General features: G+C 39.0%; 1 protein-coding gene across 1 annotated transcript in view; it reads right to left on the bottom strand.

Annotated features, from left to right (window-relative positions):
- Positions 1–17,332, bottom strand: part of Fastkd2 (FASTK mitochondrial RNA regulator 2) — a 29,712-nt gene that overhangs the window by 7,153 nt on the left and 5,227 nt on the right. The window contains exons 2-8 of the mRNA XM_087903688.1: positions 14,436–15,251; positions 12,655–12,758; positions 11,924–12,032; positions 11,421–11,684; positions 9,517–9,689; positions 4,401–4,564; positions 2,320–2,535 (exon numbers count right to left, since the gene is read on the bottom strand). Coding sequence (XP_087759814.1) covers positions 2,320–2,535; positions 4,401–4,564; positions 9,517–9,689; positions 11,421–11,684; positions 11,924–12,032; positions 12,655–12,758; positions 14,436–15,164 — 1,759 coding nt within the window. The 5' untranslated portion in view covers positions 15,165–15,251. The remainder of the gene's footprint in view (positions 1–2,319; positions 2,536–4,400; positions 4,565–9,516; positions 9,690–11,420; positions 11,685–11,923; positions 12,033–12,654; positions 12,759–14,435; positions 15,252–17,332) is intronic.

Below are 17,332 nucleotides of genomic sequence, written 5' to 3'. Positions count from 1 at the left end.
GTCTGGAAAGCTAAGGAATGAACTGGATCTAGCCATCAAAGCCACGGCTCTCCATACTGCTTAGTAAATTAAAGACTCATGTAGTCAGGAAAAGAGAGATATACAGTAAAGAGAGATTCAAAGAGGAAGAAAACCTCTTCATGGTTTACAGTGTGTTAAAAATATATGTAGGCTAAAGGTTAAAGTCATTAAAAATAAAAAAGAAAGAAAGGGAGAAATAGGGTATGGTGGTACACACCTTTAATCCCAATGCCTGGGAGGCAGAGGTGCGTTGACCTCTGAGACTTTAAGGGACAGAGGTAGTTGACCTCTGTGACTTCAAGGTGTGGTAGCACACACCTTTAATCCCAATGTCTGAGAGACATATCTCTGAGTTCAAGGTGTGGTAGCATAGGCCTTTAATCCTAGCACTGGGGAAGCAGAGACGCGTGGATCTCTGTGAGTTCAAGGTGTGGTAGCAAACACCTTTGAGTCCAGTACTGGGGAGGCAGAGAAGGAAGGATCTCTGTGAGTTCAAGGACAACCTGGTCTACAGTGTTATTCCAGGACAAAGATATACAGAGAACCTGTCTCAAAAGTTAAAAATAAAAATAAAAGAAATAGAGGTTAAAGTTAAGCCACACAAAGATGGAAAATACACAGAGAATCTTGATACTGTGTGTTATTATGCTCTCTTTGAATTGTTTGAATGCTGAGGAAGGAGCAACAGCTGCTAAAGGACTGTTGTTTATAAATGCTGCTGAACTAACCCAAGATAGGTATTTTGAAAATACTTTGGCTTCAAAATTGAAGTCAAAAGGTATGCTACTTTGGAGAAGAGATTCTGCTTTTGTTTCCACAGAAAATGAGAGGCTCTGGATTTATTCAGAGTTAAGAAAAATCCAGTTTGAACAAGGGAGGCCACCTGAAAAATCTCCGACAGGAATAAATGGCCCAGATGTCTGAGTTCTACATCGATAACAGATTCAAGACTGTCGCCTAAGATGATCGAGACTCACAGGATGCTCCAGACGGGACTTGATTATAACCCTAAATTTTCTTTAGGTCCCCATAAGATTATCAGTGCCCCCAACCAGCAGGAAGTAGCCTGAAATACTACGCCCACATTCCCAACAAATGGACTATGGGTATTTTCCTTTGTTAAAAAAAAAAAAAAGAGGGAAATGGTGTGGGAGAATTGTCTGTATTCTGTCAATCATGTATTTTAATAAAACACTGATTGGCCAGGCAGGAAGTATAGGCGGGTCAACCAGACAGGAAGTAGAGGCGGGACAATGAGAATAGGATAAGGCTAGGGAGGAAGAAACTCCCTCGGCCACTCCTGCGCAGATCACTGAAGAAGCAACATGTAAGCTGCCCCTGCTGGAAAAGGTACTGAGCCATTATGGCTAACATAGATAATGATAATGGATTAATATAAGTTACAAGGACTAATAAGAAGCCTGACCCAATGGGCCAATCAGTTTATAACCTTATGGAGTCCTGTGTGTAATTTCTCTTTGGGATTTGCCAGCTGTTGGGGTACTGGGCGGGACAGAAGCCCCAACAAGCCGGCCCCCGTCATGTTACAATAGATGTGGATCTGCTTCAGGTCAGAGAATTCAAACATATTTCTGCTCCTTCTTTTGAAATAGGAGGTTTGACTTAGAAAGAGTGGCTGCTGACAGGATACTAGGTCTAGGGTGTGTTCACTGCCGCTTATCAAATGCTTAACTCAGGAATCGATCTCTTGATGTCAGGCTCGAGGTCTCAAGTATTGGAACAAGTAACTGCTCTGGTTGTCCTTTGTATCATGTTAAAGCACTCTTGTCTTCCTCCCACATCTTTATTTGGGTATAAAAGTTTATGAAAAGTAAATGCGGGGGAAATTCAGCATTCAGAATCTGCCCTCCCAGTACTATCCCGCGTCTCTGGGTTCCTAACTTATATCTGTTCCTCCTACCTAATGTATCTAATGCTCCTGCCCTATCCTGGAACATACAAACTCGCTGCTTCTAGGATCATGGCAGGAGTCATCCCTAAAAGGTGGCTTAAGATAATCTGGTTCCAGGTGGTCAGTGGTAAAGAAAGCAGCAATACATGGACTCAGCCAGCTGTACTTACACTTACATGTGTGCGTATGTTCACAAGTATGACAAAAATTAGGAAGAGGTTATGAATGTGAGAGGGGTCTGCAGCGTGTGAGGGGGAGTTGAGGGGAAAGAGAGGGGAAGAACTGATGTAAATATAGCACTCGTGTGTGACTATAATCCCCTACTCCTTTGTCAGGACAGACAGAATACAATTTAAAAATAAAACAAAATAAAGGGAAACTCATACCAATGTGATAATTATGTGGCAACTGCACATTTCTCGAGAAGCATCCATCACCTTCCAAAAAGTTGCTGAGCACCTCTGCAACCCAGTCATTGGGGTGCGCTGGTGACAGCGGCAGCTGCGGCAACGGTATGTGTGCAGCTTTGTAATAAGCATTTTCATCAAGTTTCAGACAAGTATTCAAAACATGAAGTTTATGAATATTCTTCTCTGTGTCACCTAAAAATACAAAAGCAAACACATGATTAAAACATTAGTGCCATATTTTAAAATACTAATACAGCTATATTTCTAATTACCTCATAAACTCTTTTTGCTTAGTGTGTATCAATTCACTGTACAAAATAATGGCCTCCATTTGCATACATATACATAAAAACTCTGATCACAGTCACCCCTACTGCCTTCAGCTATCCTTCTTCCCCTCTCCACTTGGTTTTTTTTGTTTATTGAATGAAAACATATCATACAATATATTCTGATCATGGCTTCCTCCCCCTTACCTCTTCCCAGATCCTCCCATCCATGCAATACCAAACCCTTTCTCTTTTTTTAGAAAACAAACAGGTAAACAAGCAAAAAGAAAAAACAAAACAAAAAACCCATAAACCAGAATTTTAAAAAAGAAACACACACACACACACAAAAGCACAAAATTAGAAACCACAATATACAAGCAAAAAATTAAAAAAATTAAAAAAAAAAAGCCCAGACAAGGTGATGTAAGACAAAATACAAAAACACCACTGAGTTCATCCTATAGCAGCCGTCTACTGTTGGGCATGGGGCGCCCTTAAGTGTGGTAACCCACTGAGCCTCCACTGGAGAATATTAATTTGTTACTTTGCAAGTAGCATCAATTGCAGATAGCTTCTTGGTTAGGGGTAGGGACTTGTGTCCTGATTCCCCTCTCAGTGCTGGTGGACCCTCTGCTTTGGACCTATTGTGCTACCACAGACTTCAGGAGCTCATGCGTGCGTCAGTCCAATTAGACTGAAAGGCACTGTTGCATTGGCGTTCTCCATCCCCTCTGGAGTCTTTCTGCTCCCTCTTCTGTATAGCTCCCCCCATAGGAAGGGTTTGATGTCTTTTCTTTGTTCCCAGAATTCTCTCAATGATTTCCTGGTTTTTGATGTCTAGATCAGTGACCTGTACTACCAATGTTTCAAACTTTAAGCTATCATTAAAAGTAACTTGGTCTAAACTCATTTTATAGGACAGAAAGTGTCTAAGAATTGAACTAGAATACAGGCCTCCAAGCCTGTTCTCCAGCAATAAACTATTGCTTATAAAATCAGTATATAGGGTTGACTTTCCACAATTCAATTTCAGGATTTTATAGTATTGTTTATGAAATGAATTATAGCTACTTTAAGAGACATTATTAAATTTTGTACACCTACCCAAATATCATTTTTCTTCACTTAAAGTCAATAACTAGAGGGCATTGTAATACACATAATTCCAGCACTTAGGAATCCCACCCTAAAGAGGCAGAGACAGGTCAATGTCTATGATTTCCAGGTCACCCTAGGCTACACAGACTGATCTAAAAGAAAGGAAGAAAGAAAGAAAGAGAGAGAGAGAGAGAGAGAAAGAGAGAGAGAGAGAGAGAGAGAGAGAGAGAGAGAGAAGGAAGGAAGGAAGGAAGGAAGGAAGAAGGAAGAGAAAAGAAAGAAAAATAAACAAACCAAAAAACATCCAACAATGAGTAATTTGGTCACAAGATGTAACAGGCATCACATTACAGACCAGGAGTGACTTTTCTTGGTGACTGTGGTTGATTATTTAATGGTATACTTGAGCAAAGGAATGCAAACAGCTCTGGTGCAGAACACTAAGCTTTGAATATGTGCAGACTGAACTCCGTGCATGTGGCGCAGGCTAAAAGGTAACAGCTGGGCAGACCTTGCTTCTTCCCCTCAGCAGTGGGTATGTCACTAGAGGTGGCTCTCTGGGCTTGTAGTTTGAAACACAGACCTTTGACTTCACCATTGTCAGCTATAATCAGCAACATTGGCTTTGCATATCTGAACTAATGCTGCTTTAAAAATTCCACCCTGAATGACAAAGTGACATACTACCTGAAGTCAGCAATTCGTTGATGATGTTCTTTTCAGTAAGCTGGTTAATCAGGGCCTGGGGGAAATAATTCATCAGGCAAAACGAATACACAGCATTTAGTAGGTTTTCAGAAGAGATGTGGTGAAGATGGACAGTCAGAGCACTGGTCATAGCTTCTAGAAACCTTTTGGGGGAACAAAGGGAAGTCAGATTTCAAATAAACTTACAAGACAAGGGAGCAGAAGAGCCGATTCCATGCTACAGAACCCAGTTCTTTAGTGAATGCAAAGACATGAGATGAAACAATCAGATCTGTAACTAAGCATCCATACATAGTGCAGGACATTGTAACCCCATGCTAAGTGTACATATCTAATAAATGACTACTGTGGATATACTGCATAAAAAATTTTTCATAGGCATGTCATAGGAGTATGTAAACCACTTTTAAATCTAGTACAAAATTTGAAAGAAAAATTACTAAGAAGACAATTATTAAACAGTTAGTAAATACAGGATCTTAAAAGATATAAATTACAAAATCAATAACAAAGAGTGGGGAAAAATAAAATTGTCTAGATTTTCTACGTGACTGCCTAAACTAACTTCTACAATAGCATAATTACATAAGACTTATAGTAACCACAAAAATACCTACTAAAGATACATAAAGGAAAAACAGATACAACAAACTACAAAGAAAGACACAGTAAAACAGAAAAAAAAAACAGAAAAAAATTATGAGGCAGGAAAGAAAATGCCAATCATAAAGACATCTCTACCAATAAAATCTTTACATATGTCTATACTGCGAACATTGATCTTCAGTGTCAACTTGACAGAATTACAATCAGCATGGACACAGACTTCTGAGTATGTCTATGAGGTATTTTCAGAAAAGCTAAACTGGGAAGGGAAGACACCAATTCTCGATTTGGGAAGCACCATCCTATGACTTTGGACCCTGGACTACATAAAGATGAGAAAGCTGCTGCATGCAAGTGTGGATGCCCTGGCCAGCCCCATGCTCCTGCCACCATGATCAGCTAAACTCTAAACTGGCAGCCAGAGTAAACCTTTTCTTACATCACTTACTGTGCATTTTTGTCACAGCAATGAGAAACGTAACTGATACATGTATTCAATGATACAATTAAAAGATATAAAGTAGCTAAACTAATAAAAAATAAATAAGATATAACTATATACTATGTGCAAAGAGCTCACTTTAGATTAAAGACAGTGTGAAAGTGAAAAATAGAAGACACACAAACAGATGGTGATCAAAGAGCAGGAGTGGCCATATTTGTGTTAGAAAAAAATCAAAATTTTAGTCAGAAACTCTGTAACTCCAGTTCCAGGTTCCAACTTCTTTTTCTGGCCTCCAGAGCCATTGGACACACATGCATTACACACACACATGTTTACAAACAAAATACCCATGTACATAAAATAAAAGTAAATAAATCTTTAAAAGAAAAGAAACTAGAAAAAGAACAAACCAAACCCAGAGTTAGTAGAGGAAGAAAGTCATGAAGATTTGAACAGAAACAAATGCGAACCAGAGAGAATGATTAACCAAAGTGGCAAGCCCACAACTAAACCACAGGGGAAGGATAGTAATCTGAAAAGCAGAAACGAGAGACAGACAACACCACCACCACCACAGAGCTAACAAAAGGAGCCAGCGATGTCACTCAGTTGGTAAAATGCTTAACACACCTGAAGCCTCAGGTCCAGTCCCCAATACCATGAACCAGGCATGGTAGGGCACACCTATAATCCCTGACATTTGGGAGGCAGAGGCAGGAGGATCAAAACTTCAAGGTCAGCATGGGCTACATAGTGACCTCAAGTTAAAAAAGATTCATGTAATCTTTGCATATGGTCTTGTATACTCTATATCATCTTTCAACTATTTATAATATCTAACATAATACAATTCTACATAATTAGCTGTGATACTATCTTTCACAGGAAAATGACAATAAGTCTGTACATGTTCAGCCGCTCCCTAGCAAACAAAATAATAAAAGGAGACTAATAAGATATTATGGGAAACATTTGCTAACAAATTGGTAGCCAAGAAGAAATAAATTCATATTCAATCAACAAAGACTAAAGCATGAAGTAAAAGAAAATCAAAATAGACCAATAATGAATATAGAGATTGAATCAGCTATCAAAAACTTCACACACAAAAAAAACATCTGGAGCGGTGGCTTGGAGTGCAGGCAAAGCATTTGCACACATAATTGGAAAAAAAAACCTCTCAACATGAAAATGTCCAGAACCACAGCGTTTCACTGGTAAATTCTACCAAATGTTGAGAAGAAGAATAATTAAGTTAACACAACCCTCTTAAACCCATCCAAACATCTACAGAAGCGAGAACATTTCTTCTAAACTCGAAAGACCAACATCATCTTCAAACCATGCTTCAAACAAAACAGTAGCAAACCAAGTTCAATATCATGAAAATGGATCATAGATAAACCACAAACAAGTGGGACCCAGGTAGCTCAGGATATGCAATCAATTAATGCTATACGTCACATAAACAGAAGGGTTAAAAGAAAAGCCACACCATTACTTTAACCTGAAGAAATGAATTTGAGAAATTCAATACCCTTTGTGATAAAAGTTCCCAATATATCTGGCATATAATAAAGTCATATGTGGAAAGCCTATATAATCAGCAGCATATCAGATGGTGAAAAACTAAGGAATAAGGCAAGAATACCTCCTCTGCCCACTTCTATTTAATATAGTACTAGCTTAGGTGAAATAAATAAATAAATTTTGTTATTTATTTCACAAATAAATAAATAAATAAAAATAAAATTAGGTCCATAACTAATGAAGCAGGAAAAGGGGAAGGAAATAAAAAGACGTAAAGTGGAGAAGCAGTATCTGCTTTGTCCCTCTCCACTGCGAGCTCTCCAAGGAGTGAGAGACTCACACACTGCAAACTAGAAAACACTGGTTAAAGATGGTACAAATAAAACATGGCAAGACACCACTCACCCAACATCGTTAAAGTGTCTGTGTTATGTGCAGTGGTTCAGTGATCCAAGGCCACCTCTACCAAACTAACAATAACATTTTTTACACAACAAACAAACAAAATCCCAAAATTCATATGGGATGAATCCCTTAGTAATCCAGGAAGAAAGAACTAGGCGGAAACTATACACCTTTACGCTTTAGAACAGATCACAAAGCAGTTGAAGACAAAGCAGTTCTGCAGAAAAACAAGCAAGGCACCAATAACACACAATGGAGGATGGGAAATGTCTACAACAGCATCAGGAAAACTGGGTATGTACATAAAAAGAATAAAACTAAATCTCTGTCTTACACTTCACACAAAAATCTACTTAAAATTGAGTAAGCATAAGAACTGAGCTCCTACAAGGAAAACATATGGGAAAGCTTTATTTTATGACATTGTATAGAACAATCATTTTTAAACTATGATATAAAAAGTACAGTCAACAAAAACAAATAGTCAAGGGGACAACAGCAAACTAAAACTCTTCTGCTAAGGAAATGAAGTAGCTGACAGAATCAAAGAAGGGTAGAAAATATTTGCAAACTGCATACCCAACAAGGGATTACCATCCAAAACATAGAAGCAAAGCCTACAATTTAACAGCATTAAAACATGATCAGAAAATTGACAAAGGGCATGACGGAAGAATCACCAGAATAGACAACCAGTGCACAGCTATAAGGAAGATGTTCAACACCCGTTTGAGTTTCATAAAGAGCTCTGCCCTTGTACCTGCTAGGATGGCTAAAAGCAAGACGAGAAGACATGGAGAACCAGAGCCACTCCACACCACACTGTGCTCACCACTGGGGGAACAGCCCTGGCACACCACACTGTGCACGCCGTGGGGGGAACAGCCCTGGTAAACCACACTGTGCACACTGTAGGGGGAACAGTCCTGGTACACCACACTGTGCACACCATCGGGGGAACAGCCCTGGTACACCACACTGTGCACACGGTGGGGGAACAGCCCTGGTACATCACACTGTGCACACGGTGGGGGAATAGCCCTTCCATACTAAGTGGCGCACACTATTATAGGTTTAGCCCTTCCATGCTGCATACACTACTGGGAGAAAATTAAATAAACCAGTGAGGATTCCTCAAAAAAATAAAAACCCAAATAGAAAAAAATAAAGGGGATACCATATCTTGATCTCACATTCAGGGATCTCTCTCTCTCTCTCTTTCTCTCTCCCTCTCTCTTTATCTCTATTGTTTTAGTTTTAGACTTTTGAAGCAAGAGTTGCAGTCTGTAGCGTAGGTTTGCCTCTGGCTCACAGGTATCCTCCTGTCCCAACTGTCCACGTGCTGGATTTATAGGCATGGCTACCACAGCAAGTTTTCCAAGTACATTTTGATTTACAATAATTAAAATCAGAATCGCAACAGGATATGTATACTCTTATGTGCAACACAAAAGTTAACTTATGCCAAAAACCTAAATGTCCATCAAGAGATAAATAAATATAGCATGCTATAAATATACAATTGGAATATTATTTAACCTTTAAAGGAAGAAAAATCCTTCCAGATGAACTTGGAGTACACTGTTTAAATGAATAAGCTTGTCTAGACGGACACATAGCACACATTCCAAATTGAGATACAGTAGAAAAAATGTGAGGAAGGAAAGAGGGGGAAAGAGAGGGGGAGCTGTTCAGCGGGGATTAATCAAATATGGAGGAGGGTGCAGCTCTACACAGATGTGCTATGCCTGCAGTCAGCAGCACTGGACTGTCCACTTGAGAGCCGCTAGCAAACCACCGCTCTTGCCCAAAATACTTACTGCAACAATGAATTTTAAAGAGACATTTCTTGACTTTTTGACTAAGTTCAAAAGGACAAATAATTTAGGAATTAATAGTAAAAGTAGACAAGTTCAAAATGAAAACTTCTGTAATGAATTAACAACTGCACCTGAAAAACAAAGAACCACAAAGGTAAGACTGTTCTATTCAGCTCTAGAAATAAATGGTGGCTGGGAACACGGTGGCACTTACTACTGTGGAAGCCTGAGACCTGCAGTCCTTCCTGTAAGCACACCCTGAGACAATGTAGAGGAAAGTAGTACATACTCTCTGTTTTGGCCTTTACAGATGTGATTGAGAGAAGAATACACGTGAAGGATAGAAACAATGTTCTTCATGTTTAGAGCACCAGGCTTCTCCACTACCCTCTCCATAAGCTTGTCCATCAAATCAGGATGTCGAAAACCAAGGTCTTCAAATAACAGGAGAAAAAAGATGACCTTAAAAACAGAAGGGAGGGGAAGTCACTCAACAGCTACAATATGCTACTATATGTTTTTAAATCTCAAAGAACTTAAGCAACAAAATACTACCCCAAAAGGATAATTACATGTTTTGTCTTTAATCAGATATCAACTTAATGAACAATCTCTTCTAAGCTGAGAACCAAGGCTAATAATCAAGAGCCAAGAATAATCTCCATACCTCATTTAAATTTTTCTTAGCAGGAGGCAGTAGCACACACCTTTAATCCCAGCACTTGGGAATCAGAGGCAGGCAGACCTCTAAATTTGAGGCCAGCCTGGTTTATAGAATGAGCTCCAAGACAGCCAAGGCTTCACGAAGAAACCCTGTCACAAACAACAACAACAAATCCTTTCTTACCCATTTTTCATACGACAGATCTAAAATTTACTTTATATTGTGCTTGAACTGCTCCCATTTCTAAACTCTGCCTAGATTCTCATAAATATGGCAACTCAAACATTTTTTTCCTTTTTTTACCCATAGGCTGGCGTGAGTCTCCTGAGAAGCTGGGTGGATTAATGGGGGATTTCCCTCTGTATGCTATAAATATGTTTTATTATCATTGGTTAATAAAGAAGCTGCCTCAGTCTACAGCAGGGTAGACTATAGCCAGGCTGGAAGAGATATAGAGAGAGCAGGCAGAGTCAGAGAAACGCCATGTAGCTGCCAAAGGAGAAGGACCTGGAACCTCTCGGGTAAGCCACAGCCTTGTGGCAATATACAGATTAATGGAAATGGGTTAATTCAAGATGTAAGAGCTAGCTAGAAATATGCCTGAGTCATTGGTTGAACAGTGTTGTAATTAATATAGTTTCTGTGTGACTATTTGGGTCTGAGCAGTCGGAAATGAATGAGCAGTCTCCGCTAACATGGGATCCTAGCTATGTGCCACCAAGTCCAGTTGGATTATCTGAGCCTTAATACTAATAAGGTACAAATATTTTCCCATCTTTCCTTGTCTTTTTAATTTTTTTAAAACTAGTATACATAGTATTCTATTTCTTTGTGGCATTTTCAAACAAAATTTGTTGTTGTAACTCAAACATGTCTATTTTATATTAATATATGGAAGTGAAATATCATGATTAAGATATATTTCACTTCCAATTTCCTGCTGGGTAATATTTACCACAAGAATTATTGTCTTTGAACTCAATTTTAATAATAAATTCAAAATTCATCTTACTCTCTTAACCAACTGAATCCACTGATCTACCTCAGCCTGCACCTACTTTACTAGAAAGTAAGGTTCACATGCTGTTCCATTTAGACATCTGGATTATTAAACATGGATCCTCTCTCTGGGACTCCAAAGCAAACATCAGATAAGATCATAAAGTAGTAACATTTCATTCTTCAAAACCATGAGCCTCTCATACATTATTAGTTAGACCCATTTTTATTATTCAAAGCTAACAAGAAAATAGGATCCACAAGGCTAAGTTAGTTCACCTACCATAAAACCCTTTGATAACCAAACAGAAGAATTTTGGACAATGTAGCTTTCCTTTCTCACAGAAAACTGACCACAGAGTGTCTTCTGTATCAAATTTTAGCCTGTAGGAGACGGCGCTGAGCTAATTTAGCACTGGATATGCAGACATATTCTGACATATTCTGACATAATGACCTCTCTAAGCAGAAACAAGTGAATGAATAAGCTTCCTGAAAGCTTCCCTGGTATATCCCCAATTGAAACTCACCTGTTTCAGCTTCCAGATTTCAAAAGTTGTAGCCACATAGTCAGCTATGCTCTTGAAGAGATCTTCATTTTGGTATCGCAGGTCTCTACACGACTTCAGTATTCCGATCAAGACTTTAAAAGGACACCCGTGGATATTATCTATGACCACCTTACTGCATTCATTCAGGAGGACAACAGAGCGGTGATCCATGGCAGCCAGTACTTCAAACATGTGTTGGCTATTCAAGACAGAAAATCTGTCTAACTCCTTCAAGGCTTTCATCTACAAAAAAAACAAACTTGAATTTAATTATCATCTGTGGAAAATTTAATGCTGAAGAAACAAGCATAAGGCTTAAAAAAAGTATACACAAGTGCAGATATGTGTGCCCACAGAGAGATGTCTTAACTCATTTCAGCAAAAGCACAGCCACGTCCTCCTTCAAAACCGACTTTAGGGAGTGACAGGTCAAAGAACAGTTTTTTCAAACTTTATCCATTTGAGAAAAGCCAGGTGTTTACCTCCAGTTTCTTCTTAAGAGCAAGTGGCGTGTCTTTCCCGATATATTTCATCACTGTTTGTAATGTGAAGATGTGTTCTATCTTCCAAACTTGCTGATCAACTAGGATTCTGTCATTAGACACAAGAAATAGGATAATCCTAGAATCCATAGCAGAAATCTGAAAATTTCATTTGGTCTAGCCCCTACTTGGAACAGATCAGGAATAAGAAATCTATAGATGTGGTCTACCTGCCCAAGAGGGTATAAGCGGTTAGAGAAGGACCTAACTCATTCTAGGATACTTCCTTTTACATTACTGTACTGCCTTTATTAATGAACAAATCACATCAGTTTAAAGGTATCCTCATAACTTTCCCTAGTCTGTGACATCAGATCACTCGGATCAATTTTATATCTTCATAAGACACAGTGTGACCCGTCAGTGTCCTAGGAACTATTCTGAATTTAGTACACATGTCAGTTCTCCCCCTTTACATCAGTACTAGAGTCTAAGAAAAACTAATTTCAACATTACCTACAAATTTCTAGAAAGAGATTCTTTAAAAAAATACTATCTCCAGGTTTATATCATTAAGAGTTGGAATTTTAAGCTTAATAAAGCATTAACTATCACCAATGCCTACTTTATCAGTGCCTCCCAAAAAAGGAATTCAATTTTTGTTAGGCTTCTAAATTGCCCATACCAGGGCCACAGAGAAAACCACATTGAGAAACCTAGGAGGCTCTTACCGCAACCCTGCTCGAAGTGCATTCACATTCATGCATGGCTCCAAAGTCTTTAAAGCAGTTGACAAAATTGAAAGACATCTCTCATCACACTCATTGATACGCTCCTGTTAAAACACAATTGCAAACACAGCAAAGGCCATGAGATGTGCACGAGCTTTCCCAAGCAAAAGCCCTGAACCCACACTTTTACAGGACTAAGTACCAGACCAGGAAGTACAGAGTCCATCGTACACATATACCCAGGGAGTAAGCTATGACAATCCAGTGACTTTTCCAGATAATTGTCACATAACCTTTTAAACATCAACATTTTCCTATGCATCACTGGAAATCTATTTGACATTAATTCTATTCCTTTGCTTGTGAAATAACTGCATTAAACATAATTTTTACGCCGTCATGGAACCCCAAATCACCATGGGGACATCAGAGTAGAATAACAGATCTACTAAAGTAGATAGACCAATTGCTCCCCTAAGAGAGCCTTAGAAGACTGTCCTTACAACTTTCACATAGCCTTTCCTGAACACCATGCCACAAATGCCTGTGAATCTTTCTTCTTACCACATGCCCACTGCATTTGACCACCACAATTTGGGTCTCAGTCAGGTGCTAGTTTAGTGCAGAAATGCCAGGGGAGATGTGGGCAGAGAACAGTGCTGACTGCTGTGAACGGTCAGACTACTTGACTCAGATGTACTGACAGCAACTGCCCTCTCACCTCTGGCTAAATGTATTTATGACACCCACACATTACAGAGGAACAGTCACATGCAGATTTGCTGACTACAACTATGTTCCTGGTGAGGACGCTACACAGTTGGGCATGCCTGCCCAAGGTCTACTACAGAGTGGGAACTGAATCAATCATTGTTAGTGACTGGACAAGAAACAAATATAGGGCTTAACAAGCAAAACATAAAATTTAAAAGTTCTTGCTTAAGAACATATGAAATTTACATAAAATATTAAAAACTCATATACCTATAAACTCAAATCATGAATTCCAGTGAAGAGTATGTGACACATTATCTCTAGGCAATTAATGCATTTTAAGATATTTCCTTAATTATTGAGTTTAGATGTCAGACATAGCCATTCTTTAAATGATTACTTCTTCACATCTGGTGCCATATAAATGACATAATATGCAAACTTGAGCATGGCAATCCCTTGCCTAAAATTCTTCAATGAACTCCTAAGCCTACCGGCAAATACAAGCTCCACTGGGCATAAAACTGTGGCACCTTGTACATGACTCACACCCAATATGTGTTCTCTGTGTGAATCAAGGAATCCACTAGCTGCTAAGCAAGCAGTTTGGTACCATTAACTCTGTTTTCTTGTCTTCAGAGCTGGTGAGAGGATTAGGGCACTATGTGAGGAAGCTGCGAGCTCACTTCCTTCCCTACCCCTCTTTCCTTCAACTAGCCAACCTTTCTTTGTATGGCTGGCCTTTCTCTTCATTTTAGTTTCTTTCTTCCTACTTAGCCCTAGAGAAGGTAAGTGGAGCGAGCGGGCTCCCACAAATTTCCAAAGCAAAAGAAATGATCTAACTTAAGGTCTTCTAGACATATACAATACAGAAATGCACATTAAAAACATATATTCCACTGATAGTCTCTTCTTATATTTTTGGTTGTGAGCCTAGCCTTTAAAGGTTGGACCACCTCTCCAGCCCGATAGTCTCCTTTAAGGAAGCTATAAACAACTCCTTCCCCTGACTCGTTCAAAATATGTAAAACACAGTAAAGCCACATTTAAGTCTCCATTTGACTTACCTGAATCGTCCTCAGCAACGTCTGAACCATAAGAGTATTCTGAGGGACCCCAAGCTTCATGACAGCATTCAGACTGAACAGAAGGTGGTCATAGTGCATAATCTTGGCTTCTCTCATCATTTGACCACACAGCTGATTAAAGGCGGGGTGACCGAACATCAGTTGTATCTCAAAGCGCCTCTTGTCTTCAGATATCCTTTTGGCAATTGTCCACATTGCTAAGAAATAGCTACTACTAGGAAATGTGGGTGCTCTTGAAAATGCATCGAGCACATCACTCAAGGAGTTACACTCCTGGGCCAGCTTTTTGTGACTCATAGGGGTTGGTCTCATTTTCTTGGTGAATACATCTTCACTGGAGGTATGGTGGAAGTTTATTTTCATTAAATCATGATCAGATGCCCCATCAGAGACAAGAGAATGTTCTGAGTCAGAGGACAGTCTTCGAGGACAAAGCACTTTGCCAAATTTAAAGACAACTGTGTGTCTTACGCCTTTAGGTTGAGTATAACCATCTACTGATTTCAAAATACCCTGAAAGAGGTGTCTAACAGATGGCCGCAATCCATCCTCAAAACCATTTAACAAGCGGTTTCTTGGGTTCCATTTTGAATGAAAAACTTCTGGTCTGCAAAATCCCAGAGGATATAACCTCAAAACTCTGCTTCTTGAAAGTAAAGCACTCAACTGTCCCATGTTCCATAGCAAGGAATGTGCTTTGTTACTCATTTTGCTATCCACTGGCACACTTCCAAATACTCAAAATGCAACAAAATTTGACTTCTTCCTAAAATAGAGCATATGCTGTGGACTATCCTGCAGGGGATAGGCAAATAAAAGAAATAACAGTTAAAATTTTTGCATCTAACAGAAGCCTGCATGGATACCTATGAGCCACTAGAGCTTCATATTAAAAAGCAAAACTGTATCCCCAGTATGTCTCTTACACTTTTATTCCAATGTAAAGTACCCAGGTCAGTCATTTTAGCAGTGGTATAAAATAGCTTCTTGGTTTATAATAATAATTTATTATTATTATTATTATTATTATTATTATTTCCCATGTAGGTATTCAATAAATCTTCCTCTGCTAAGAGGCTACTTTGGAGGCCTCCACTGAAAATAGTATCATTGATGGACACTTTCAACAGAATGATCTAGCAATCCCCAAAACCAAAACATTAAGAAAACGTACTTAGGTCTGACCACTGGAGCCTTAGCCCTGACTGCCCCTGGAGAGGTGAGAGTCTGGGTTCCCAGCTGGAAGGCCCTGCTCTCCAAGCCCTAGACCACAGAGAAACATCCTGTATCCCACCCCCAACCACCAAAGCCCAGAGACCCCAGAGCAGCCTTCCCATACCTGCAATCATCCCTCACTGCACCTACCATCACTGGAACCTTGGCCCTGACTGCACCTGGAGAGGAGCCCCCAGAGCGCATCAGCGACTACCTGAGCCTCGGCCCTGCCTGCACCAATTGGAGGAAGAGCTAGGTATGCGCCAATGCAAGAAAATATTCAACAACCCAAAGAGCACTATGGTAACACCTGAACCTAGTGGTCCTACAAAAGGAAGACCTGAACATTCTAACCCAAAAGAAGGAGAAGAAAACATCCTTAAATATAACTTTATGAAGATGATAAAGACTCTTAAAGAAACAAAAATTTTCCTTAAAGAAATAGAGAAAAAGACACAAAAAAATTGGAAGAAATCAACATGACTCTTAAAGAAAGCCAAGAAAACCAAGAAGAAAAAACATCAAACAAGTAAAGCATAAAGCAGTTCAAGACTTGAAAATTGAAAAAGAGAAAACAAAACCCAAACTGAGGGAATTCTGAAAATGGAAAATCTGGGTAAATGAGCAGGAACTACATATGCAAGCATAACCAACAGATTATAAGAGATGGAAAAGAGAATCTCAGGAGCTAAAGATATGAAAAAGGAAATAGATTCATCAGTTAAAGAAAATGCTAACTCCAACAAATCCTTAACACAAAACATCCAGGAAGTCTGGGGCACCATAAAAACACCAAACCTAAGAATAATAGGGACAGAAGAAAGAGAAGAAGTCCAGCCCGAAGGCACAGAAAATATATTCAACAAAATCATAGAAGAAAACTTTCCCAACTTAAAAAAGGATATGCCTACAAAGGTACAAGAAGCTTACAGAACACCAAATAGACTGGACCAAACAACATCAACAACAAAAAGTCCCCTCACCATATAATAATCAAAACCCTAAACATATAGAATAAAGAAAGAATAGTAACACCTGCAAAGAAAAAGGCCAAATAACATATAAAGGCAGACCTATTATAATTACACCCAACTTCTCAATAGAAACTTTGAAAACCAGAAGGTCCTAGACAGATGCGCTGCAGACACTAAGAGACAATGGATGCAAGCCAAGACTACTACATCCAGCATCCAGCAAAACTTTCAATGACCATAGATGGAAAAAAAACAAACAAGATATTCCATGACAAAAGCAGATTTAAATAATACCAAGTCACAAACCCAGCCTTATAGCAAGTACTAAAAGGAAAACTCCAACTCAAGGAAGTTAGCTAAACCCACAAAAACAGAGGCAACAGATAACCTCACACCTCACAACAGCAAACCCCAAAGAAGAAAAACACACAAACAATACCACTGAAAAATAACAGGAATTAACAATCACTGGTCATTAATATCTTTTAATCTCAACAGACTCAATTCACCGATAAAAAGACACAGGTTAACAGAATGGATATGAAAACAGGATCCATCCTTCTGCTACATACAAGAAACACACTTCAACTTCAAAGACAGACATTACCTCAGAGTAAAGGGTTGGGAAAAGATTTTTCAATTAAATGGACCTAAGAAACAAGCATGTATAGCTATCCTAATATCTAA

This window comes from Myodes glareolus, chromosome 1 (genome assembly GCF_982192425.1).
Source record: "Myodes glareolus chromosome 1, mMyoGla1.1, whole genome shotgun sequence".
Lineage (NCBI taxonomy): Eukaryota > Metazoa > Chordata > Mammalia > Rodentia > Cricetidae > Myodes > Myodes glareolus.
The sequence above is the reverse complement of the archived record's forward strand: the minus strand, read 5'-3'. Positions and strand labels throughout refer to the sequence as shown.